Source organism: Mobula hypostoma, chromosome 19 (assembly GCF_963921235.1).
Source record: "Mobula hypostoma chromosome 19, sMobHyp1.1, whole genome shotgun sequence".
NCBI lineage: Eukaryota > Metazoa > Chordata > Chondrichthyes > Myliobatiformes > Myliobatidae > Mobula > Mobula hypostoma.
This window is the reverse complement of record NC_086115.1, coordinates 34,182,433-34,200,097: the sequence shown is the minus strand read 5'-3', so window position 1 is coordinate 34,200,097 and position 17,665 is coordinate 34,182,433. Positions and strand designations below refer to the sequence as shown.

The 17,665-nt window shown below is 43.5% G+C and overlaps 1 protein-coding gene and 1 long non-coding RNA gene across 2 annotated transcripts in view; one reads left to right on the top strand and one right to left on the bottom strand.

Moving 5' to 3' along the window:
- The window catches only part of LOC134358948 (uncharacterized), a 38,841-nt gene extending 21,437 nt beyond the window's left edge, over positions 1-17,404 (top strand). Inside the window, exon 3 of the long non-coding RNA XR_010020980.1 lies at positions 17,166-17,404. This is a non-coding gene — a long non-coding RNA (uncharacterized LOC134358948). The remainder of the gene's footprint in view (positions 1-17,165) is intronic.
- On the bottom strand, positions 4,609-8,398 carry LOC134358723 (interferon-induced protein with tetratricopeptide repeats 1-like). The gene is made up of 2 exons (XM_063071178.1): positions 8,064-8,398; positions 4,609-6,415 (listed from the first exon to the last, which is right to left on the bottom strand). Exons 1-2 carry the CDS (start codon positions 8,180-8,182, stop codon positions 5,002-5,004), a joined length of 1,533 nt encoding a protein of 510 aa, XP_062927248.1. The 5' UTR covers positions 8,183-8,398; the 3' UTR covers positions 4,609-5,001.
- Positions 17,405-17,665: the final 261 nt, after the last annotated feature.

Below are 17,665 nucleotides of genomic sequence, written 5' to 3'. Positions count from 1 at the left end.
TTGTACACCATGGTTCCTGTACCCTACCATCCTTCCCCGTCTCATTGGAATGTACCTATGCAGAACTCCACGTAAATATCCCCTGAACATTTGCCACATTTCTACTGTACATTTCCCTGAGAACATCTTTTCCCAATTTATCCTTCCAATTTCCTGCCTAATAGCTTCACCTTTCCCCTTACTCCAATTAAACGCTTTCCTAACTTTTCTGCTCCAATCCCTCCCCAATAATCTGGTAAAGGAGATAGAATTGTGATCACTATCTCCAAAATGCTCTCCCACCGAGAGACCTGACACCTGACCAGATTCAGTTCCCAATACCAGATCAAGTACAGCCTCTCCTCTAGTTGGCTTATCTACATATTGTGTCAAGAAACCTTCCTGAACACACCTAACAAACTCCACCTCATCTAAACCCCTTGCTCCAGGGAGATGCCAATCAATATAGGGGAAATTAAAATCTCCCATCATGACAACCCCATTATTATTGCACCTTTTCAGGAATCTGTCTCCCTATTTGCTCCTTGATGTCCTTGTTACTATTGGGTGGTCTATAAAAAAGACCCACTAGAGCTATTGACCTCTTCCTGTTTCTAACTTCGACTAACACAGACTCAGTAGACAATCCCTCCATTACTTCTTCCTTTTCTGCAGCTGTGACACTATCTCTGATCAGCAGTGCTGCACCCCTACCTCTTTTGCCCCCCTCCTTGTCCTTTCTGAAAGATCTAAAGCCTGGCACTTGAAGTAACCATTCCTGCCCCTGAGCCATCCAAGTCTCTGTAATGGCCACAACACCATAGCTCCAAGTGCTGATCCATGCTCTAAGCTCATCTGCTTTGTTCATGATACTCCATGTATTAAAATAGACACATCTCAAACCATCAGTCTAAGTGTATCCCTTCTCTGTCACCTGCCTATTCTCCTTCTCGCACTGTTCCAAGTTTTCTCTATTTGTGAGCCAACTGCCCCTTCCTCTGTCTCTTCAGTTTGGTTCCCACTTCCAGCAGTTCTAGTTTAAAATCTTCCCAATAGTGTTATCAAACCTCCCTGCCAGGATATTGGTCCTTCTCAGATTCAAGTGCAACCCATCCTTAGTGTGCAGGTCACACCTGCCCTAAAAGAGATCCTGATGAGGGCTACTGAGGTGACTTTAAACTAGAATGGTTGGGGGGTGGGAATCAAATTAAAGAGGCTAGGCGAGAGGAGGTTAGTTTACAACAGGGGGATGGGAACCAGTGCAGAGACACAGAGGGGTGTAAAATCAGGGTAGAAGCAAAAAGTAGTAAGGTGAAAAGAAAAAGTGGCAGGCCGACAAATCCAGGGCAAGCATCAAAAAGGGCCACTTTTCAACATAATTGTATAAGGGCTAAGAGAGTTGTAAAAGCGCGACTGAAGGCTTTGTGTGTCAATGCAAGGAGCATTCGTAACAAGGTGGATGAATTAAAAGTGCAGATTGTTATTAATTAATATGATATAGTTGGGATCACAGAGACATGGCTCCAGGGTGACCAAGGATGGGAGTTCAACATTCAGGGATATTCAATATTCAGGAGGGATAGACATGAAAGAAAAGGAGGTGGGGTGGCGTTACTGGTTAGAGAGGAGATTAACACAATAGAAAGGAAGGACATAAGCCGGGAGGATGTGGAATCGATATGGGTAGAGCTGCATAACACTAAGGGGCAGAAAACACTGGTGGGAGTTGTGTACAGGCCACCTAACAGTAGTAGTGAGGTTGGGGATGGTATTAAACAGGAAATTAGAAATGTGTGCAATAAAGGAACAGCAGTTATAATGGGTGACTTCAATCCACATGTAGATTGGGTGAACCAAATTGGTAAGGGTGCTGAGAAAGAGGATTTCTTGGAATGTATGCGGGATGGTTTTTTGAACCAACATGTCGAGGAACCAACTAGAGAGCAGGCTATTCTAGACTGGGTATTGAGCAATGAGGAAGGATTAATTAGCAATCTTGTTGTGAGAGGCCCCTTGGGTAAGAGTGACCATAATATGGTGGAATTCTTCATTAAGATAGAGAGTGACATAGTTAATTCAGAAACAAAGGTTCTGAACTTAAAGAAGGGTAACTTTGAAGGTATGAGACGTGAATTAGTTAAGATAGACTGCCAAATGACACTTAAAGGGTTGACAGTGGATATGCAATGGCAAGCATTTAAAGATCGCATGGATGAACTACAACAATTGTTCATCCCAGTTTGGCAAAAGAATAAATCAAGGAAGGTAGTGCACCCATGGCTGACAAGGGTAATTAGGGATAGTATCAATTCCAAAGAAGAAGCATACAAATTAGCCAGAAAAAGTGGCTCACCTGAGGACTGGGATAAATTCAGAGTTCAGCAGAGGAGGACAAAGGGCTTAATTAGGAAGGGGAAGAAAGATTATGAGAGAAAACTGGCAGGGAACATAAAAACAGACTGTAAAAGCTTTTATAGATATGTGAAAAGAAAAAGATTGGTTAAGACAAATGTAGGTCCGCTACAGACAGAAACAGGTGAATTGTTTATGGGGAGCAAGGACATGGCAGACCAATTGAATAATTACTTTAGTTCTGTCTTCACTAAGGAGGACATAAATAATCTTCCGGAAATAGTAGGGGACAGAAGGTCCAGTGAGTTGGAGGAACTGAGGGAAATACATGTTAGTAGGGAAGTGGTGTTAGGTAAATTGAAGAGATTAAAGGTGGATAAATCCCCAGGGCCAGATGGTCTGCATCTCAGTGCTTAAGTAAGTAGCCCAAGAAATAATGGATGCATTAGTGATAATTTTTCAAAACTCTTTAAATTCTGGACTAGCTCCTGAGGATTGGAGGGTGGCTAATGTAACCCCACTTTTTAAAAAAGGAGGGAGAGAGAAACCGGGGAATTATAGACCGGTTAGCCTAACATCGGTAGTGGGGAAACTGCTAGAGTCAGTCATCAAAGATGTGATAACAGCATATTTGGAAAGCGGTGAAATCATCGGACAAAGTCAGCATGGATTTGTGAAAGGAAAATCACGTCTGACCAATCTCATAGAATTTTTTGAGGATGTAACTAGTAGAGTGGATAGGGGAGAACCAGTGGATGTGGTATATTTGGATTTTCAAAAGGCTTTTGACAAGGTCCCACACAGGAGATTAGTGTGCAAACTTAAAGCACGCGGTACTGTGGGTAAGGTATTGATGTTGATAGAGAATTGGTTGGCAGACAGGAAGCAAAGAGTGGGAATAAACGGGACCTTTTCAGAATGGCAGGCAGTGACTAGTGGGGTACTGCAAGGCTCAGTGCTGGGACCCCAGTTGTTTACAATATATATTAATGACTTAGATGAGGGAATTAAATGCAGCATCTCCAAATTTGCAGATGACACGAAGCTGGGCGGCAGTGTTAGCTGTGAGGAGGATGCTAAGAGGATGCAGGGTGACTTGGATAGGTTAGGTGAGTGGGCAAATTCATGGCAGATGCAATTTAATGTGGATAAATGTGAAGTTATCCACTTTGGTGGCAAAAACAGGAAAACAGATTATTATCTGAATAGTGGCTGATTAGGAAAAGGGGAGGTGCAACGAGACCTGGATGTCATTATACACCAGTCATTGAAAGTGGGCATGAAGGTACAGCAGGCAGTGAAAAAGGCGAATGGCATGCTGGCAGTTATAGTAAGAGGATTCGAGTACAGGAGCAGGTAGGTACTACTGCAGTTGTACAAGGCCTTGGTGAGACCACACCTGGAGTATTGTGTGCGGTTTTGGTCCCCTAATCTGAGGAAAGACATCCTTGCCATAGAGGGAGTACAAAGAAGGTTCACCAGATTGATTCCTGGGATGGCAGGACTTTCGTATGATGAAAGACTGGATGAACTAGGCTTGTACTCGTTGGAATTTAGAAGATTGAGGGGGGATCTGATTGAAACGTATAAAATCCTAAAGGAATTGGACAGGCTAGATGCAGGAAGATTGTTCCCGATGTTGGGGAAGTCCAGAACGAGGGGTCACAGTTTGAGGATAAAGGGGAAGCCTTTTAGGACCGAGATTAGGAAAAACTTCTTCACACAGAGAGTGGTGAATCTGTGGAATTCTCTGCCACAGGAAACAGTTGAGGCCAGTTCATTGGCTATATTTAAGAGGGAGTTAGATATGGCCCTTGTGGCTAAAGGGATCAGGGAGTATGGAGGGAAGGCTGGTACAGGGTTCTGAGTTGGATGATCAGCCATGATCATACTGAATGGCAGTGCAGGCTCGAAGGGCCGAATGGTCTACTCCTGCACCTATTTTCTATGTTTCTATGTTAAATCTGAATCCCTGCCCCCTGCTCCAATCCTTCAGCCACGCATTTATCCTTGACCTCACTCTATTCCTATACTCAATGTCGCGTGGCACAGGCAGTAATCCCAAGGTTACTTCTCAGCATCTTTCCTAACTCTCCGTAGTCTGTTTTCAGGACCTACTCCCTTTTCCTACCTACGTCGTTGATACCTATGTGTACCACGACCTCTGGCTGTTCACCTTCCCACTTCAGGATATTGTAGATGCTTGGAATCATGCTGTTAAATATTTGTTGCTCATATTCTTTCGATTTTGTCAAGACAAGACCAACTTTTGCTTTGAAGCTTTAATTACCAAACATATCCTTAGAGGATATTTTACAAAGATCCTTAAGATAAAATCAAACTCGATATATTTAAAAAGTAAGATACATTCAATGGTTAATAAGTCAAACAAACCAATGTGGAAAAACTTTAGATTTTTCATTTAACTCCACTGGCTGCAGTTTCCCAAATCCCATCTTTCCAGAGTCCAGAGAAACACAACTAAATTCAGTTTGCTCAGGGTACTTGAGGAATCAAGATTTTAAAAAGAAACACAATAATTGGGTCTAGTTACAAAGGGACCAATTTTGCAAATCGAACACTAATGAGTAAGAGAAGGTGCTAAGAGGATATAACTAGTAAAGCAACAACCCACCAAATCTATCTTCAGATCAGATGGAAATGCATCTTTTAAAAATACCAGTGGTACTCAGATGGTAATTGAGAAAGAGCACTCAGATGTTCCTGATTGCCAGGATCGTTGATCCCATCCAGCTGATACAGAAATGCTTTAATACCAAGAGCCTCGCTGTCCTGTGCATTTATACTGAGTTTCCTATCTGCCCACTCCTCTAAATTCATGCGACAGCTTTCCCGTTCTATTGAGTTATATTCAATTTTCACTCCTTTCAGGAAGAGGCGAACAGCATTTGTTTCAGACTTTTTATAGTTTAGTTCAAATCGCCCAGCTTCCAGACATATGCTTTGTATATTCCCTGGATGAATGTCCACTAACTCCACCAATCTACGGTAAATCTCTTCTGCTCTGGAATATTCCCCACTTGTTATGCAGATGTCTGCAAAGTCCAGTTGTGGTTGAATAGCTAAACTTCGACTGTGCTCAAAAGACTTTTCAAAGTGATACTTGCATAGACTGATCAACTCAGCTCTCTGGTGAAATACAGGATTGCGAAGATATCTGGAACGAGTGCATTCCAGCTTCCTTCTGTAGCACAATCCAAGTTGGTGGTGTAAGAACCAAGAGTGTGGAGTTAATTCTAATGCTTTTTTCAAGAGCTGAATTGCTTTCTCCACAGGTCCCCTTTGTCTATAATATTTTGCAGTGGAGCAAAGCACATATGGAAGATCAGAGGTCTTCTGCAACGCTTTTACAACCAATTCGTGCGCTTCCTCATTTTGCCTTAGCCTCTGCAGTTTTACAGCCAACAGCACCATGGCCACAGCATCATCTGGATCAAGCTCCAGTACTCGTCGGAAATACTTCACTGACTGACACTGATCACAACTCTCTGGGTTTCCAGAAAGAGATTCCAGACGAGACAGTACAGTCGCGTATCCGATTATCCACTCGGTGTTGTCTGGATCTTGCTGCAGAGCCTTTGCATAGCATTCCTTTGCCTCCTCATAGTATTCAGAAGCAGAACTCAACAATGACCATCCCTTCTCCCCGTACACCTCAGGTATCATTGCTGTATAGCGAGGGCCGTCACTGAGCCGTTTACAGATCACTTCCAGCTTGTCGAGGTAGGACTGGGCCTCGGCCAGTTGTCCCATGTGGTAATGCACCCAGGCAAAGTTTCCATAGGTGATGATGCTTCTTCTTTCAAATTCAACTTTATAGTTTTCTCTCAGTATCTTTTCAGCTTGCTTTAAGTTTTCAATGGCTTCTTCAAAATGACCCTGCAGACAGTTTACAAAAGCAAGTAGGTTGTACGATGCAGCTTGATATTTTCCACCCAATGTCAGAGAATATTGCAATCTGAACTTCACATTTTCCAAGTCAATTGTTTCCTTCTGTGGTCTCCATGTGAAGTGACACTGCAGCTGATCGAGCTTCTCTTTCAATAAATCTCCCGGTGTGTTGCTGCAAGAGAGAAAAAACATAATCATGAATTTGATCTCAGATCACTTGATACAGATCTGACCCCCAATCCCATAAAGAGCAGATTTACTAACTGTACGAAAGCTGCCTTTTAAAGATTTTTTTTATAATTATGGCATTGAAAACCTGGAAATGCTCAGCATGTCAGTCTGCATCTGAGGAAGGAGAATGTTTCAGATCAGTAACCCAATATGAAGAATTGATTCATATGATGAAGATGGAAATGTGTCTCCTGAACAGCCTAGGCAGCTGATCTGTTGCGTCGCTACACTGATGTTGCACTTGGTTTTATTACCAGACGTTGAGCTCTCCCACTATTGTAGACGTTCGTTATTTTGCCAGCAGCCTAAGCATAGCTACAGATCGAGGGACAGAGAAGTGGTGCTTTTCCCCAGGCAGCCACCAATACTCTGAGTCAATGTCTAGAGGATTGAGAACATCAATAACATTAGTGAGATAAAGCTGTTTTGTGAACTCCACTGAAGTCTGGCAATTTACGAGTTACCAGACCAGTTCACAGTGCAAATACATGAGCAACATCCCCTGATCCTGCTGCACATTCCTGAAAGAACATAGACCAGCATAGAACATAGATCTTCACAGTACGTTACAAGCCCTTCAGCCCAACATGATGTGCAGACCTTTAAACCTACTCTAAGATCAACTCTGCTTCCTGCTTTCTCCCAAAGGAAATGAATTTGACGCACCATGGACACAGCTCCTCCATCCCGTCCTGAAAGCCGCCAGGGGCTGGAAATTATGACAGTTTAGAGTAGCATGTTCCTCTGGTGTATTACCTAAATACTGAATACACCCCAAGGCTCCGATGTGCTCAAATCTACATGGTTGTAGTGTATGGCACAGTTGAATCAACTCCTACTTTCAAAAAATTTGAAGATGAATGATTAATTCTCTTTGTCACATGTACATCAAAAGATGCAGTGAAATGCAGTTGGACAATGGACAGTTGGCAAGTGTGTCACCACGTTTCTGGCACCAAATACTCACTAACCCTAACCCGTACATCTTTGCAATATAGGAGGGCAATAGGGCACCCAGAGGAAATGCACACAGTCACAGAAAGAATGTCCACATTCCTCACAAATTACCGTGGAAATCAATCTGTGGTAAAGTGATTGCACTGACTGCTAAGTTTTTCAAATAATGTCATTGTTTTCAGTCATATTCCACCAAAAACTCCTGTTTGAGGAAGACAAGTGCTGGTAAGCCGACTTGGTCAGACTCCTACTCTCCTACTCCTCTTCTCCCTCCTGTCGTGAGTAAGAATAATTTTTGATCACTTGTACTTCCTGTTGGATCTGGCGATCAAACAGTACAGAAGGTTCTTCAGAAGTCAGGAATCAGATGCAAATCTTGTGGTTACAGACTTTTTATTAGATGTTAATAACAAAAAATAGTAGTAAAGTACAGCAGTTCCCTGTACTGTTTACACCCCAGCAGAGTAACGTAGGAATCCCCCTACAGTCTTGTCATTCAACTACCGTGTTAACTGGTGTGTGTCCACTCTGGGTATTTCAAAGTTAGTGCACTATGATCCACTATTTTTCGTAAAACACCTCCTCTATAATAGTCTGAAGATAAAGATAAACTGCAAGGAAAAGTCCTTTACCTCATGATGTTATTGGACGGAAAGCAATTTGTGTCTTTCTCAGTTGGTCCGGTGGTTCTTCTGCTGTGTCTACGTTGTTGCCTCTGATGTTCGACCTGACAACCCTTTATACTATCCATTACTTCGTTATTATCACTAGAAAGTCAAATTCAAAGTCTATTGATAACACTGAGGCAAATAAAAGCAATTTTGAAGCATTTCCTGCATAAGCATTACTTCGCCATAGAAATAATCTACATGTCAGCAAAATGCCAGTGTAATGGGTTGTTCTGAGCATTCCTTTTCAATTAATTATAATTATAATTTTCCCTTTTTCTAATTATAAGCAATCTGCATTTCTGGTCACTATTGTAATACCCTGGTTCACATCTTTACTGTTTTGCTGTAGATATTTCATTTATCAGTTCTGTAGGAGCAGTTTGTTCTGCTTTCAGTCTGTTTGGGTTATTGATGAAGATAAGTGATGTTGTGGAATGTGTGTCATCCAATTAGTGGGAGGTTTTCTTGGTGAGGGACAATAAGGTAGGTCTTGGGCTTGTGTTCGGTGGGAGATGGAGAGAGAAGACGCTGGGGAGAACCGGTCATAGCATTCGATCCAGTGGTAGACCAGCTCATTCAAGATGGATTGTGAGCGACGTTCGGAAGGTGGTGTGTGCTTTCACGCTGACCAAAGTCCCAGCGCATGAGTAGCAGAGAAGTTCAAAGTGAGCTGCACCTTGTCAACATTTGACTGTTTAGTTAGAATAGGCCCTTTTTTTTTGTTATTCTTTATTAACAGTTTAACATAGAAACATAGAAAACCTATAGCACAATACAGGCCCTTCAGCCCACAATGCTGTGCCGAACATGTCCTTACCTGAAAACTACCTGGGGTTACCCATAGACCTCTATTTTGCTGAGCTTCATGTACATATCCAGGAGCCTCTTAAAAGACCCTATCTTATCTGCTCCATCACCATTGCCAGCAGCCTATTTCACACACTCAGCAGTCTCTACGTAAAAAATTTACCCCGACATCTCCTCTATACCTACTCCCAAGCACCTTAAAATGGTGCCCTCTCGTGTTAGCCATTTCTGCGCTGGGAGGAAGCCTCTGATTATTCACACGATCAACCCCTCTCATCATCTTATTCCTCTCTATCAGGCCACCTCTCATCCTACACCTTTCCAAGGAGAAAAGGCCGAGTTCACTCAACCTATTCTCATAAGAAATGCTCCCCAATCCAGGCAACGGCTTTGTAAACCTGCTCTGCACCCTTTCTATAGTTTCCACATCCTTCCTGTAGTGAGGTGACCAGAACTGAGCACAGTACTCTAATTGGGGTCTGACCAGGGTCCTATACAGCTGTAACATTACCTCTCAGCTCTTAAACTCAATCCCATGGTTGATGAAGGCCAATACACTGTATGCTTTCTTAACCACTGTGTCAACCTGCGCTGAAGCTTTGAGTGTCCTAAGCACTGAGACCCCAAGATCCCTCTGATCCTCCACACTGCCAGGAGTCTTACCATTAATACTATATTCTGCCATCATAGTTGACCTACCAAAATAAACCACCCCACATTTATCTGGGTTGAAATCTCAGCCCAGTTTTGCATCCTATCGATGTCGCACAGTAACATCTGACAGCCCTCTACACTATCAACAACACCCTCAACCTTTGTGTCATCACCCTACCCTCCACTTCCTCATCCAGGTCATTTATAAAAATAACTAAAAGAAGAGGTCCCAGAACAGATCCCTGAGGCACACCACTGGTGACTGACATCCATACAGAATATGACCCGTCTACAACCACGCTTTGCCTTCTGTGGGCAAGCCAATTCTGGATCCACAAAGCAATGTTCCCTTGGATCCCATGCCTCCTTAGTTACTCAATAAGTCTTGCATGGGGTACCTTATCAAATACCTTGCTGAAATCCCATATATACTACATCTACTGCGCTGCCTCCATCAATGTGTTTAGTCACATCCTCAAAATATTCAGTCAGGCACGTAAGGCACGACCTGCCCTTGACAAAGCCATGCTGACTATTCCTCATCATATTATGCCTCTCCAAATGTTCATAAATTGTGCCTCTCAGGATCTTATCCATCAACTTACCAACCACTGATGTAAGTCTCACTGCTCTATAGTTTCCTGGGCTATCTCTACCTCATTTCTTGAATAAGGGAACAACATCTTCAACCCTCCAATCCTCCGGAACCTCTCCTGTTCCCATTGATGATGCAAGGATCATCGCCAGAGGCTCAGCAATCTCCTCCCTTGCCTCCCATAATAGCCTGGGGTATATCTCGTCTGGTCCCGGAGACTTATCCAACTTGATTCTTCCCAAAAGCTCCAGCACATCCTCTGTCTTAATGTCTACATGCTCAAGCTTTTCAATCCGCTGTAAGTCATCCCTACAATCGGTTGAGTTAAGTTAAGATTCATAAGTATAATTCCTTTAATGGTATGCAGTGTACTTTCTGTTATTTCGTGGCACTAATTTGTAACAGGGTTGCAAATTACATAGCAACCACACAAACCGCGGTTTAGGTTAGAATGAGCTGTCTCAACCTCACGAGTTCAGTGGGACTCAAGATTTTCTACCCTAGACTTACGCAGCCAAGGAAACCAGGGTGTTTCATTTGCGGGGGGCGCATCCAGGATCGAGTTCATTGGATGCTTTGCAATTGCCCTGAGCATTGATCCGGTGGGTTGTGTGTTTATGTCTGGGTAAAACTATTGTCCGGTAAAGTGATTACGATACGTGGTTATGGATGCTGCAGGGATTGAGCGGAGGTTTGATAAAATTGCGGGCAAAGATTTTGTTCCAGCTCAGACTAGCACTGACATAACGGCAGTTGAACTGCCTGGTCCTTTTGGGGTCCCAGGAAAAGAGGGTTAGTGGGCTGTCCATACTTTCCGGGATGAGGGGAGTAATGAGTTTGAGTACAGAGAGGAAATTAAGAACCTGGTGGCATGGTGCGAAGACAATAACCTATCCCTCAACGCCAGCAAGTCGAAGGAATTTGTTGCTGACTTCAGAAGGAGTAGCAGACCGCACAACCCCATTTACATCGGTGGTGCGCAAGTAGAACAGGTCAAAACTTTAAGTTCCTCCGGGTCAATATCAGAAATGACATGACTTGGTCCAACCAAGCAGAGTCCACTGCCAAGAAGGCCCACCAGTGCATTTACTTCCTGAGAAAGCTAAAAAAATTTGGCCTGTCCCTTAAAACGCTCACTAATTTTTATAGATGCACCGTAGAAAGCATTCTTCTGGTGTGCATCACAACCTGGTATGGAAGTTGTCCTGTCCAAGACCGGAAGAAGCTGCAGAAGGTTGTGAACACAGCCCAGCACATCACACAAACCAATCTTCCGTCCTTGGACTCACTTTACACCGCACACTGTCGGAGCAGTGCTGCCAGGATAATCAAGGAGACGACCCACCCAGCCAACACACTTTTCATTCCTCTTCCCTTCGGGAGAAGGCTCAGGAGCTTGAAGACTCATATGGCCAGATTTAGGAACAGCTTCTTTCCAACTGTGATAAGACTGCTGAACGGATCCTGACCTGGATCTGAGCCGTACCCGCCAAATATCCTGACCTGCCTCTTGGTTTTTTATTGCACTACCTTACTTTCCCTTTTCTATTTTCTATTTATGATTTATAATTCACATTTTTAATATTTACTGTTGATTTGTACTCCAGGGAACGCGAAGCGCAGAATCAAATATCGCTGTGATGATTGTACGTTCTAGTATCAATAGTTTGGTGACAATAAAGTATAAAGTAATAAAGTATAAAGGTATTTATATTAGAGCCAGACTTGACACTGTCTCTCAGGTTACTCTGCTGTTCCGTTCATTTTACAACCTGTATTTGACACATTTACCTTTGACGCCACTCAGTGCGCTAGAGATCTGGGGTTTTAGTATGGATGACTATCTGTACGACGGTTACTTGTCATTGAAGCTGGAGTTTTCAGAGTCAGATGTGGGAGTAGTTGTGGTCCTTGATACATTAATGTTGGTTTGTCTGGACCCGGTCGAAAAGGACGAAGCTTCAATGCTTGTGGGATGAATATTCCTATTGTGAGGAAACTAGTGGGAGCCTGCAAGGAGAAAGTTGGAGAAAGCTTTCTGAAAACATTATCCTTTCACCCTGTGTTCCGAGCTGCTTTTGAGTGTGAACGAGGGACTGCGTGGTTCACCTGAGAAAGTAGCGAGAGTGATGGGAAACCCCAATTTTCCGGAATGCCAGAGGCTGAGGTTCTATTGGTGGATGCTCTGGAAAAACCACGAAGCGGAGCCAGGCTTACCTGCTGAGGTACTGGTGAGGCCCGAATTGCAGAAGCCCTCAGTTGTACAGGTGAACAGGATGACAGTGAGTGTCAGGAACACTTCTGAGGGAGACATCACCCACAGGCGGGGCATGCCAATGGTGCACCTCTTCCCAGTGATGGTAATGTCCAATGTGTCTGTGAGACAAGCCAGGGAGAAACTTTTTTCAGGAGGAGGAAAGTTGACTGCCGAGTCATTCAACTTTCTGGATTCCCCAGTACCTGGAGGTTGGAAGAAGAGGTTGATAGAGAAAACGTTGAAGATGGAAGATGTCTTTTTACTGACAAGTTTGATGTGGGTTTTTCCAAGAGCGCTCGCCACAGCATCTGGGTGACAGAGGACACCCCGTTCTGAGAAAGGTCACGGTGACTGGCCCCTACAGAGGTGAAGGACGTTTGGCAGCATCTGCAGAAGTTGAAGAAAGCTGGGATCTTCACTGAGTCCAGAAGCCCTTACGCATCTCCAATAGTGCTGGCCAGGAAAAGTAATGGGAAGGTACAGATGTGTGTGGACTATCGGACTCTGAACAGGCGTACAGTCCTCAACCACAGAACTGAGAATCAAGGATAAGCAGGCTTGTCTGAATGGTGTGAAGTGGTTCAGTGTACTGGACTTGAGGAGTGGGTATTACCAGATTCCTATGAGTGAGGCTGACAAAGAGAAGACAGCATTTATATGTCCATTAGGATTCTTCCATTGTGAAAGGATGCCCCAGGTCATAGCTGGAGCCCCTGGGACTTTCCAGTGTGTCATGGAGAAATCAGTTGGGGATACGAAATTGCCTGAGGTATTGGTGTACCTGGATGACCTCATAGTGTTTGGGTCCACCTTGGAGGAACATGAAGCGAGGCTACTGAAGGTGCTGGGCTGCCTGAAAGCTGAAGGGTTAAAGATTTCCCTGGACAAGTGCCAGTTTTGCAAGACCTCTGTTAACTATATGTTGGGCACAGGATGGAGTAGCTACGGATCTGTCCAAGATAGAGGCGGTGACGATATAGCCAAGGCCCCAGACTGTTAGTGCCTTGTGCTCGTTCGGTGGGTTCTGTGGGTACTATCGGAGGTTCGTGATAGACTATTCTAAAGTGAGTCACCCTTTAAATCAGCCTCTGTGCGGTTACCCTCCACTGGGGAAGGAAGGGAGGAAGAAAGGAGTGGATGGTAAATATTATTTTAGCCCTTCAGAGCCTTTTGGGGTAAGATGGGATGAGAAATATGAAGATGCCTTTCAGTTGCTGAAGGATCTGCTGAAAAAAGCGCCTGTGTAATCTTTCGCAGACCCCCGGCTGCCGTATGTATTGTATACAGACACCAGCAGAGAGTGCTTAGGCAGTGTCCTGTATCTGGATCAGGGCACAGGGTTGCGACCTGTTGCATTTGTCAGCCAGAGTCTGTCACCCTCTGAGAAAAACGATCCCATGCACAAGTTGGAGTTCCTGGCATTGAAATGGGCGGTGTGTATAAGTTAAGTGAATATTTATATAGTGCCTATTTGAGGTAAGGCTGGACAGCAGCCCATTAACTTATATCCTGACCTTGACGAAATTGATTCCACAGGGCCATTGGTGGTTGGCGGTGTTGTCTGCCTATGATTTCATCCTGAAGTACCGACTGGGAAGCAGAAACACTGAGGTGAAGCGTTGTCCCAATAAGCGCATGACGGACTGGACAGGGACGGAGGGTGGGAGTGCTTTCCTAGCATTGGAGTGAAAGCCATCTGCCAGTTTTCCATCACAGGGAAGGCACAGGAAAGGCAAGGGCAGAATCGAGTGGTAGGTCATTTGGGAGCTTCTGATGGTGCCATTGCACAAGCTTACTGGAACCTGACTGCTCTGAAGACGAAGCAGTTGTCAGAATTGAGCCCCAGGGAAATGGCAGCTGGTCAGCGAGATGACCTGTGTATTGGTACTGTTTGGTCAGCGACTGCCAGAGGGAACATGAGCCAAACAAAAAAGATGAAACACTCTGCGGTGTCTCTACTACTGAGGGAATGGCCCACACTGCAGTTGATGAACCAGATCCTATACCAGGTCACATCGGCTCTGGACTGGCCTCGGCATTCCCAGCTGGTTCTGCCTGAGAAGTATCCCAAGGAGTGTCTGAAACTGAAGACGTAGATGGTGGGATAAGGAGGCCTCAAAGAGTCAGGAGACCCGCAGATAGGCTGGCCTATGTAGCGCCGGGGTGTTATTGTGTGAATGAGATCACCAGAGAAAATTACTGATAGATACAAAGCAGTTTCTTTATTCGACAAAACAAGGTACAGCAGGCATCATATAGAGATGCCTTTGGTGGAAAGGTCTGCTGACAATCATTTCTCGAGCTTGTGCAAGAATATTCTGAATTCCTACAAACAATTTTATGTGAGGTCAGTGCATCCAAAATGCTCTGCTATTGCCCGTGATGAAGGAGTTGTGAATGGTGGTAACCAGTGTTATGGTCTGGCTCGTGCCATCAGGATTCTCAAACTGTCATTGTCTGACTTCAATATGTGCAATCCCAACCTGGGATTAACCTCTCCCTCAAAAATCTCCAAACTCATTCCAAATATGAGGGATGGATAAAAGTTAAACAGTACATACTTAAAGGCACATGGTATGTACTCTGCAATCTTCCACTTTTGTGCCACTGAACCGACGATGCCTGTTGTATAGAAGTGTGTTACATCAAAGATTCAAACTTAGTCTGAAAGAACACAAACACACTTACAAACACTCTACCTTCTCTCAAACAAGTATACATTCATCCTCTTGTGTCCTGAATGGTCAGTAAGTGCCTTTCACTTCTGCGCTATCCGTAACACCACCAACCTTCGTGACATCTGCAGTGAAGGAATCTCATTAGAAGACCCATCATGATTTTCAGAGTTGGTTCCTTTAGACTTAAATCCCTGAAACCCACTTTTGTTTCTAAATACTGGAGTGAGTAATCTTCAATGAAGCACAAGGCGTGGGAATGATAATAACAAAGTTACTATTTCAAAATCACACTTTCATAAATGGTTGCTATGGTACCGACACGGTTTGTGCGACACTATTACAGCTCGGGCCGTTCGGAGTTTGGAATTCAATTCTTCACCATCTGTAAGGGGTTTGTATGTTCTCTCTGAGTTTCCTTCTGTTCCTCCAGTTTTCTCCCACTGTCCAAAGACGCACAGTTCGTGAGTTAATTGTTCATTTTAAATGGCCCTGTGATTTGGCCTGTGTTAAATAACTGTTTGCTGGGCAGTGGGGCTCATTTCCTGGAAGGACCTGACCTGTTCTGCACTGTATCTTGAAATAAATGAAATCCCGTTTGAGCGGACATCTCCAGAAACACGGCAGGTTAGCCCCTCACTAACAAGCCAATGTATTCAGTGGTGAGAAAACCACCTTTCCCCAACTCCGGACATCTAGGAATTGGGTCCCAGCAGACTGGGAGAGCCAGGATGTATCGACCACCCGCACCCCAATCTGAGCGAATACTGTGTAAATACTGTCCCCATGCATTTCACCATCGGCAAGCAATAACGGATCGTACACTGCGTATATTGTAAAGAAAGTATATTTACAAATTTATGCTTTATTGAAAAGTTAGTAGGAAAAAACTACTGGATGAATATCATCTTATTTCAAAAGATTACTGTATACCTCCTTCGCTTTGAAATACTGTCCATTTCTTACACATATAACTGCAAAATCCAGTTGTGGTTTAATAGCTGATATTGGACGGTGCTCAAATGCCTTTCCAAAGTGATACTTGCATTGATCGAACAACTTTGCTTTCTGGTGAAATGTGGGATGGCGAGGGTTTCATTTAAGTTCTGAATGGCCTCTATATTATTTCCCTGCAGACAATTTATGGAAGCGAGTTGGTTGTGACACGTGGCTTGGTATTTCACACTGAGATTTATAGCATCTTGCAATCTGTACATCACATCTTCCAAGTCAATGGTTTCCTTCTGAGGGTCCCACGTGAAGTGACACTGAAGCTGATCAAGCTTCTCTTTCAACAAATCTCTTTGTGTGTTACTGTAAGTGAATCAAATTCATGAAATTCATCACTTCATACATGATCATTTTTCTTCACATCATTACTTGTAACAAAGCTGTGAACTATTGTGTCCTCCAAACTTTAAACAACACGTGAACAAATTTCATTTTGTACATATATCAATCCCAAATGGAAGTTACTTTTATTTTATATTTACATTATTACCTATACATCCAGTTCTACACTTTATTATGTACACCTGTACACCTGCTCGTTAATGCAAATATCCGATCAGCCAATCACATGGCAGCAACTCAATGATGGGCCAAAGGCCTATTTTTGTCTGTTTGACACTGAGATTGTCTGACGTCTTACTCTCACCAGCCTTGGTACTGCTAAGCATCTAGAATATTTCAGAAAGTGTTGCAGATACTAGAAGTCTAAATAACAACAAAATGCACTGGATATGTTTATTTGTCTAAAGTTGTTGAAACAAGTGACTGAGCTGTAATCTGTTAAACTGGGAGATGATTTCTTGCAATGAAAGCTTATTGGCCTGAAATAATAACTCTGCTTTACCATCGAAACAAGCAGCCTGATCTGCCTTTAATGATGTGTCTATGAATGCACAATACCAACACTGAGCACCAAATACAGTTACAGCAATGCATTCGACATACTTCCGTAATCAAGCTTCCATGCAATGGTTAAGAAATAAAATTTCAATACAGGAGAATTTACAGTGTTCTGTAGCTCATTATGTTCATTTCAAATAATGTTCTTTGAATTTCTTTCACAGCTTCAGATGGACTTTTAATGTTGAGTCGATGGAGAAGTGTGTCCTATGTTCTGATTTCCTGCTCTAACAGATTGACAGCAATTTCCTGATGGTGAATAGAAACGTATCCTAGAAAGAAAACCAGATTTTTCCAAGAAATGATGCCACTGAAACAACAATGGAGGCTGATGCAGAGCTCTCAGTATCCAATAACAAAGGACGGCTGGGATAGCAACAGTAATAAACAACTTCGCCCATCAGACCAGACCTGATTGGCTGATCTTTTATCTGCTCACTCTTCATTCCTGGCAGTCATCTCAGACTGTGTTTTGACTATTTGTGTTTCCCTGCTTTTCCGCTTCCCAGAGTTCTGTGGAAGGAAGACAGAGATATTTGTATCAGTGATGTTCTCAGAGCCAGCAAGGGCCCCTGGTTTCTTGGATACAGCCTTGCAGGTCTCCAAGTTGAAATCTGAAATGGGTAAACAAGATTGTACTACATTAAACCGCACACACCCCAGC

Bases quoted from the DNA above. Each gene is read 5' to 3' on its own strand.
- LOC134358723 (XM_063071178.1), bottom strand. From the start codon at position 8,182: ATGGATAGTATAAAGGGTTGTCAGGTCGAACATCAGAGGCAACAACGT. The intron at 6,416-8,063 runs GTAAAGGACTTT...TCTCTCTTGCAG, and splicing joins CCGTCCAATAACATCATGAG to CAACACACCGGGAGATTTAT.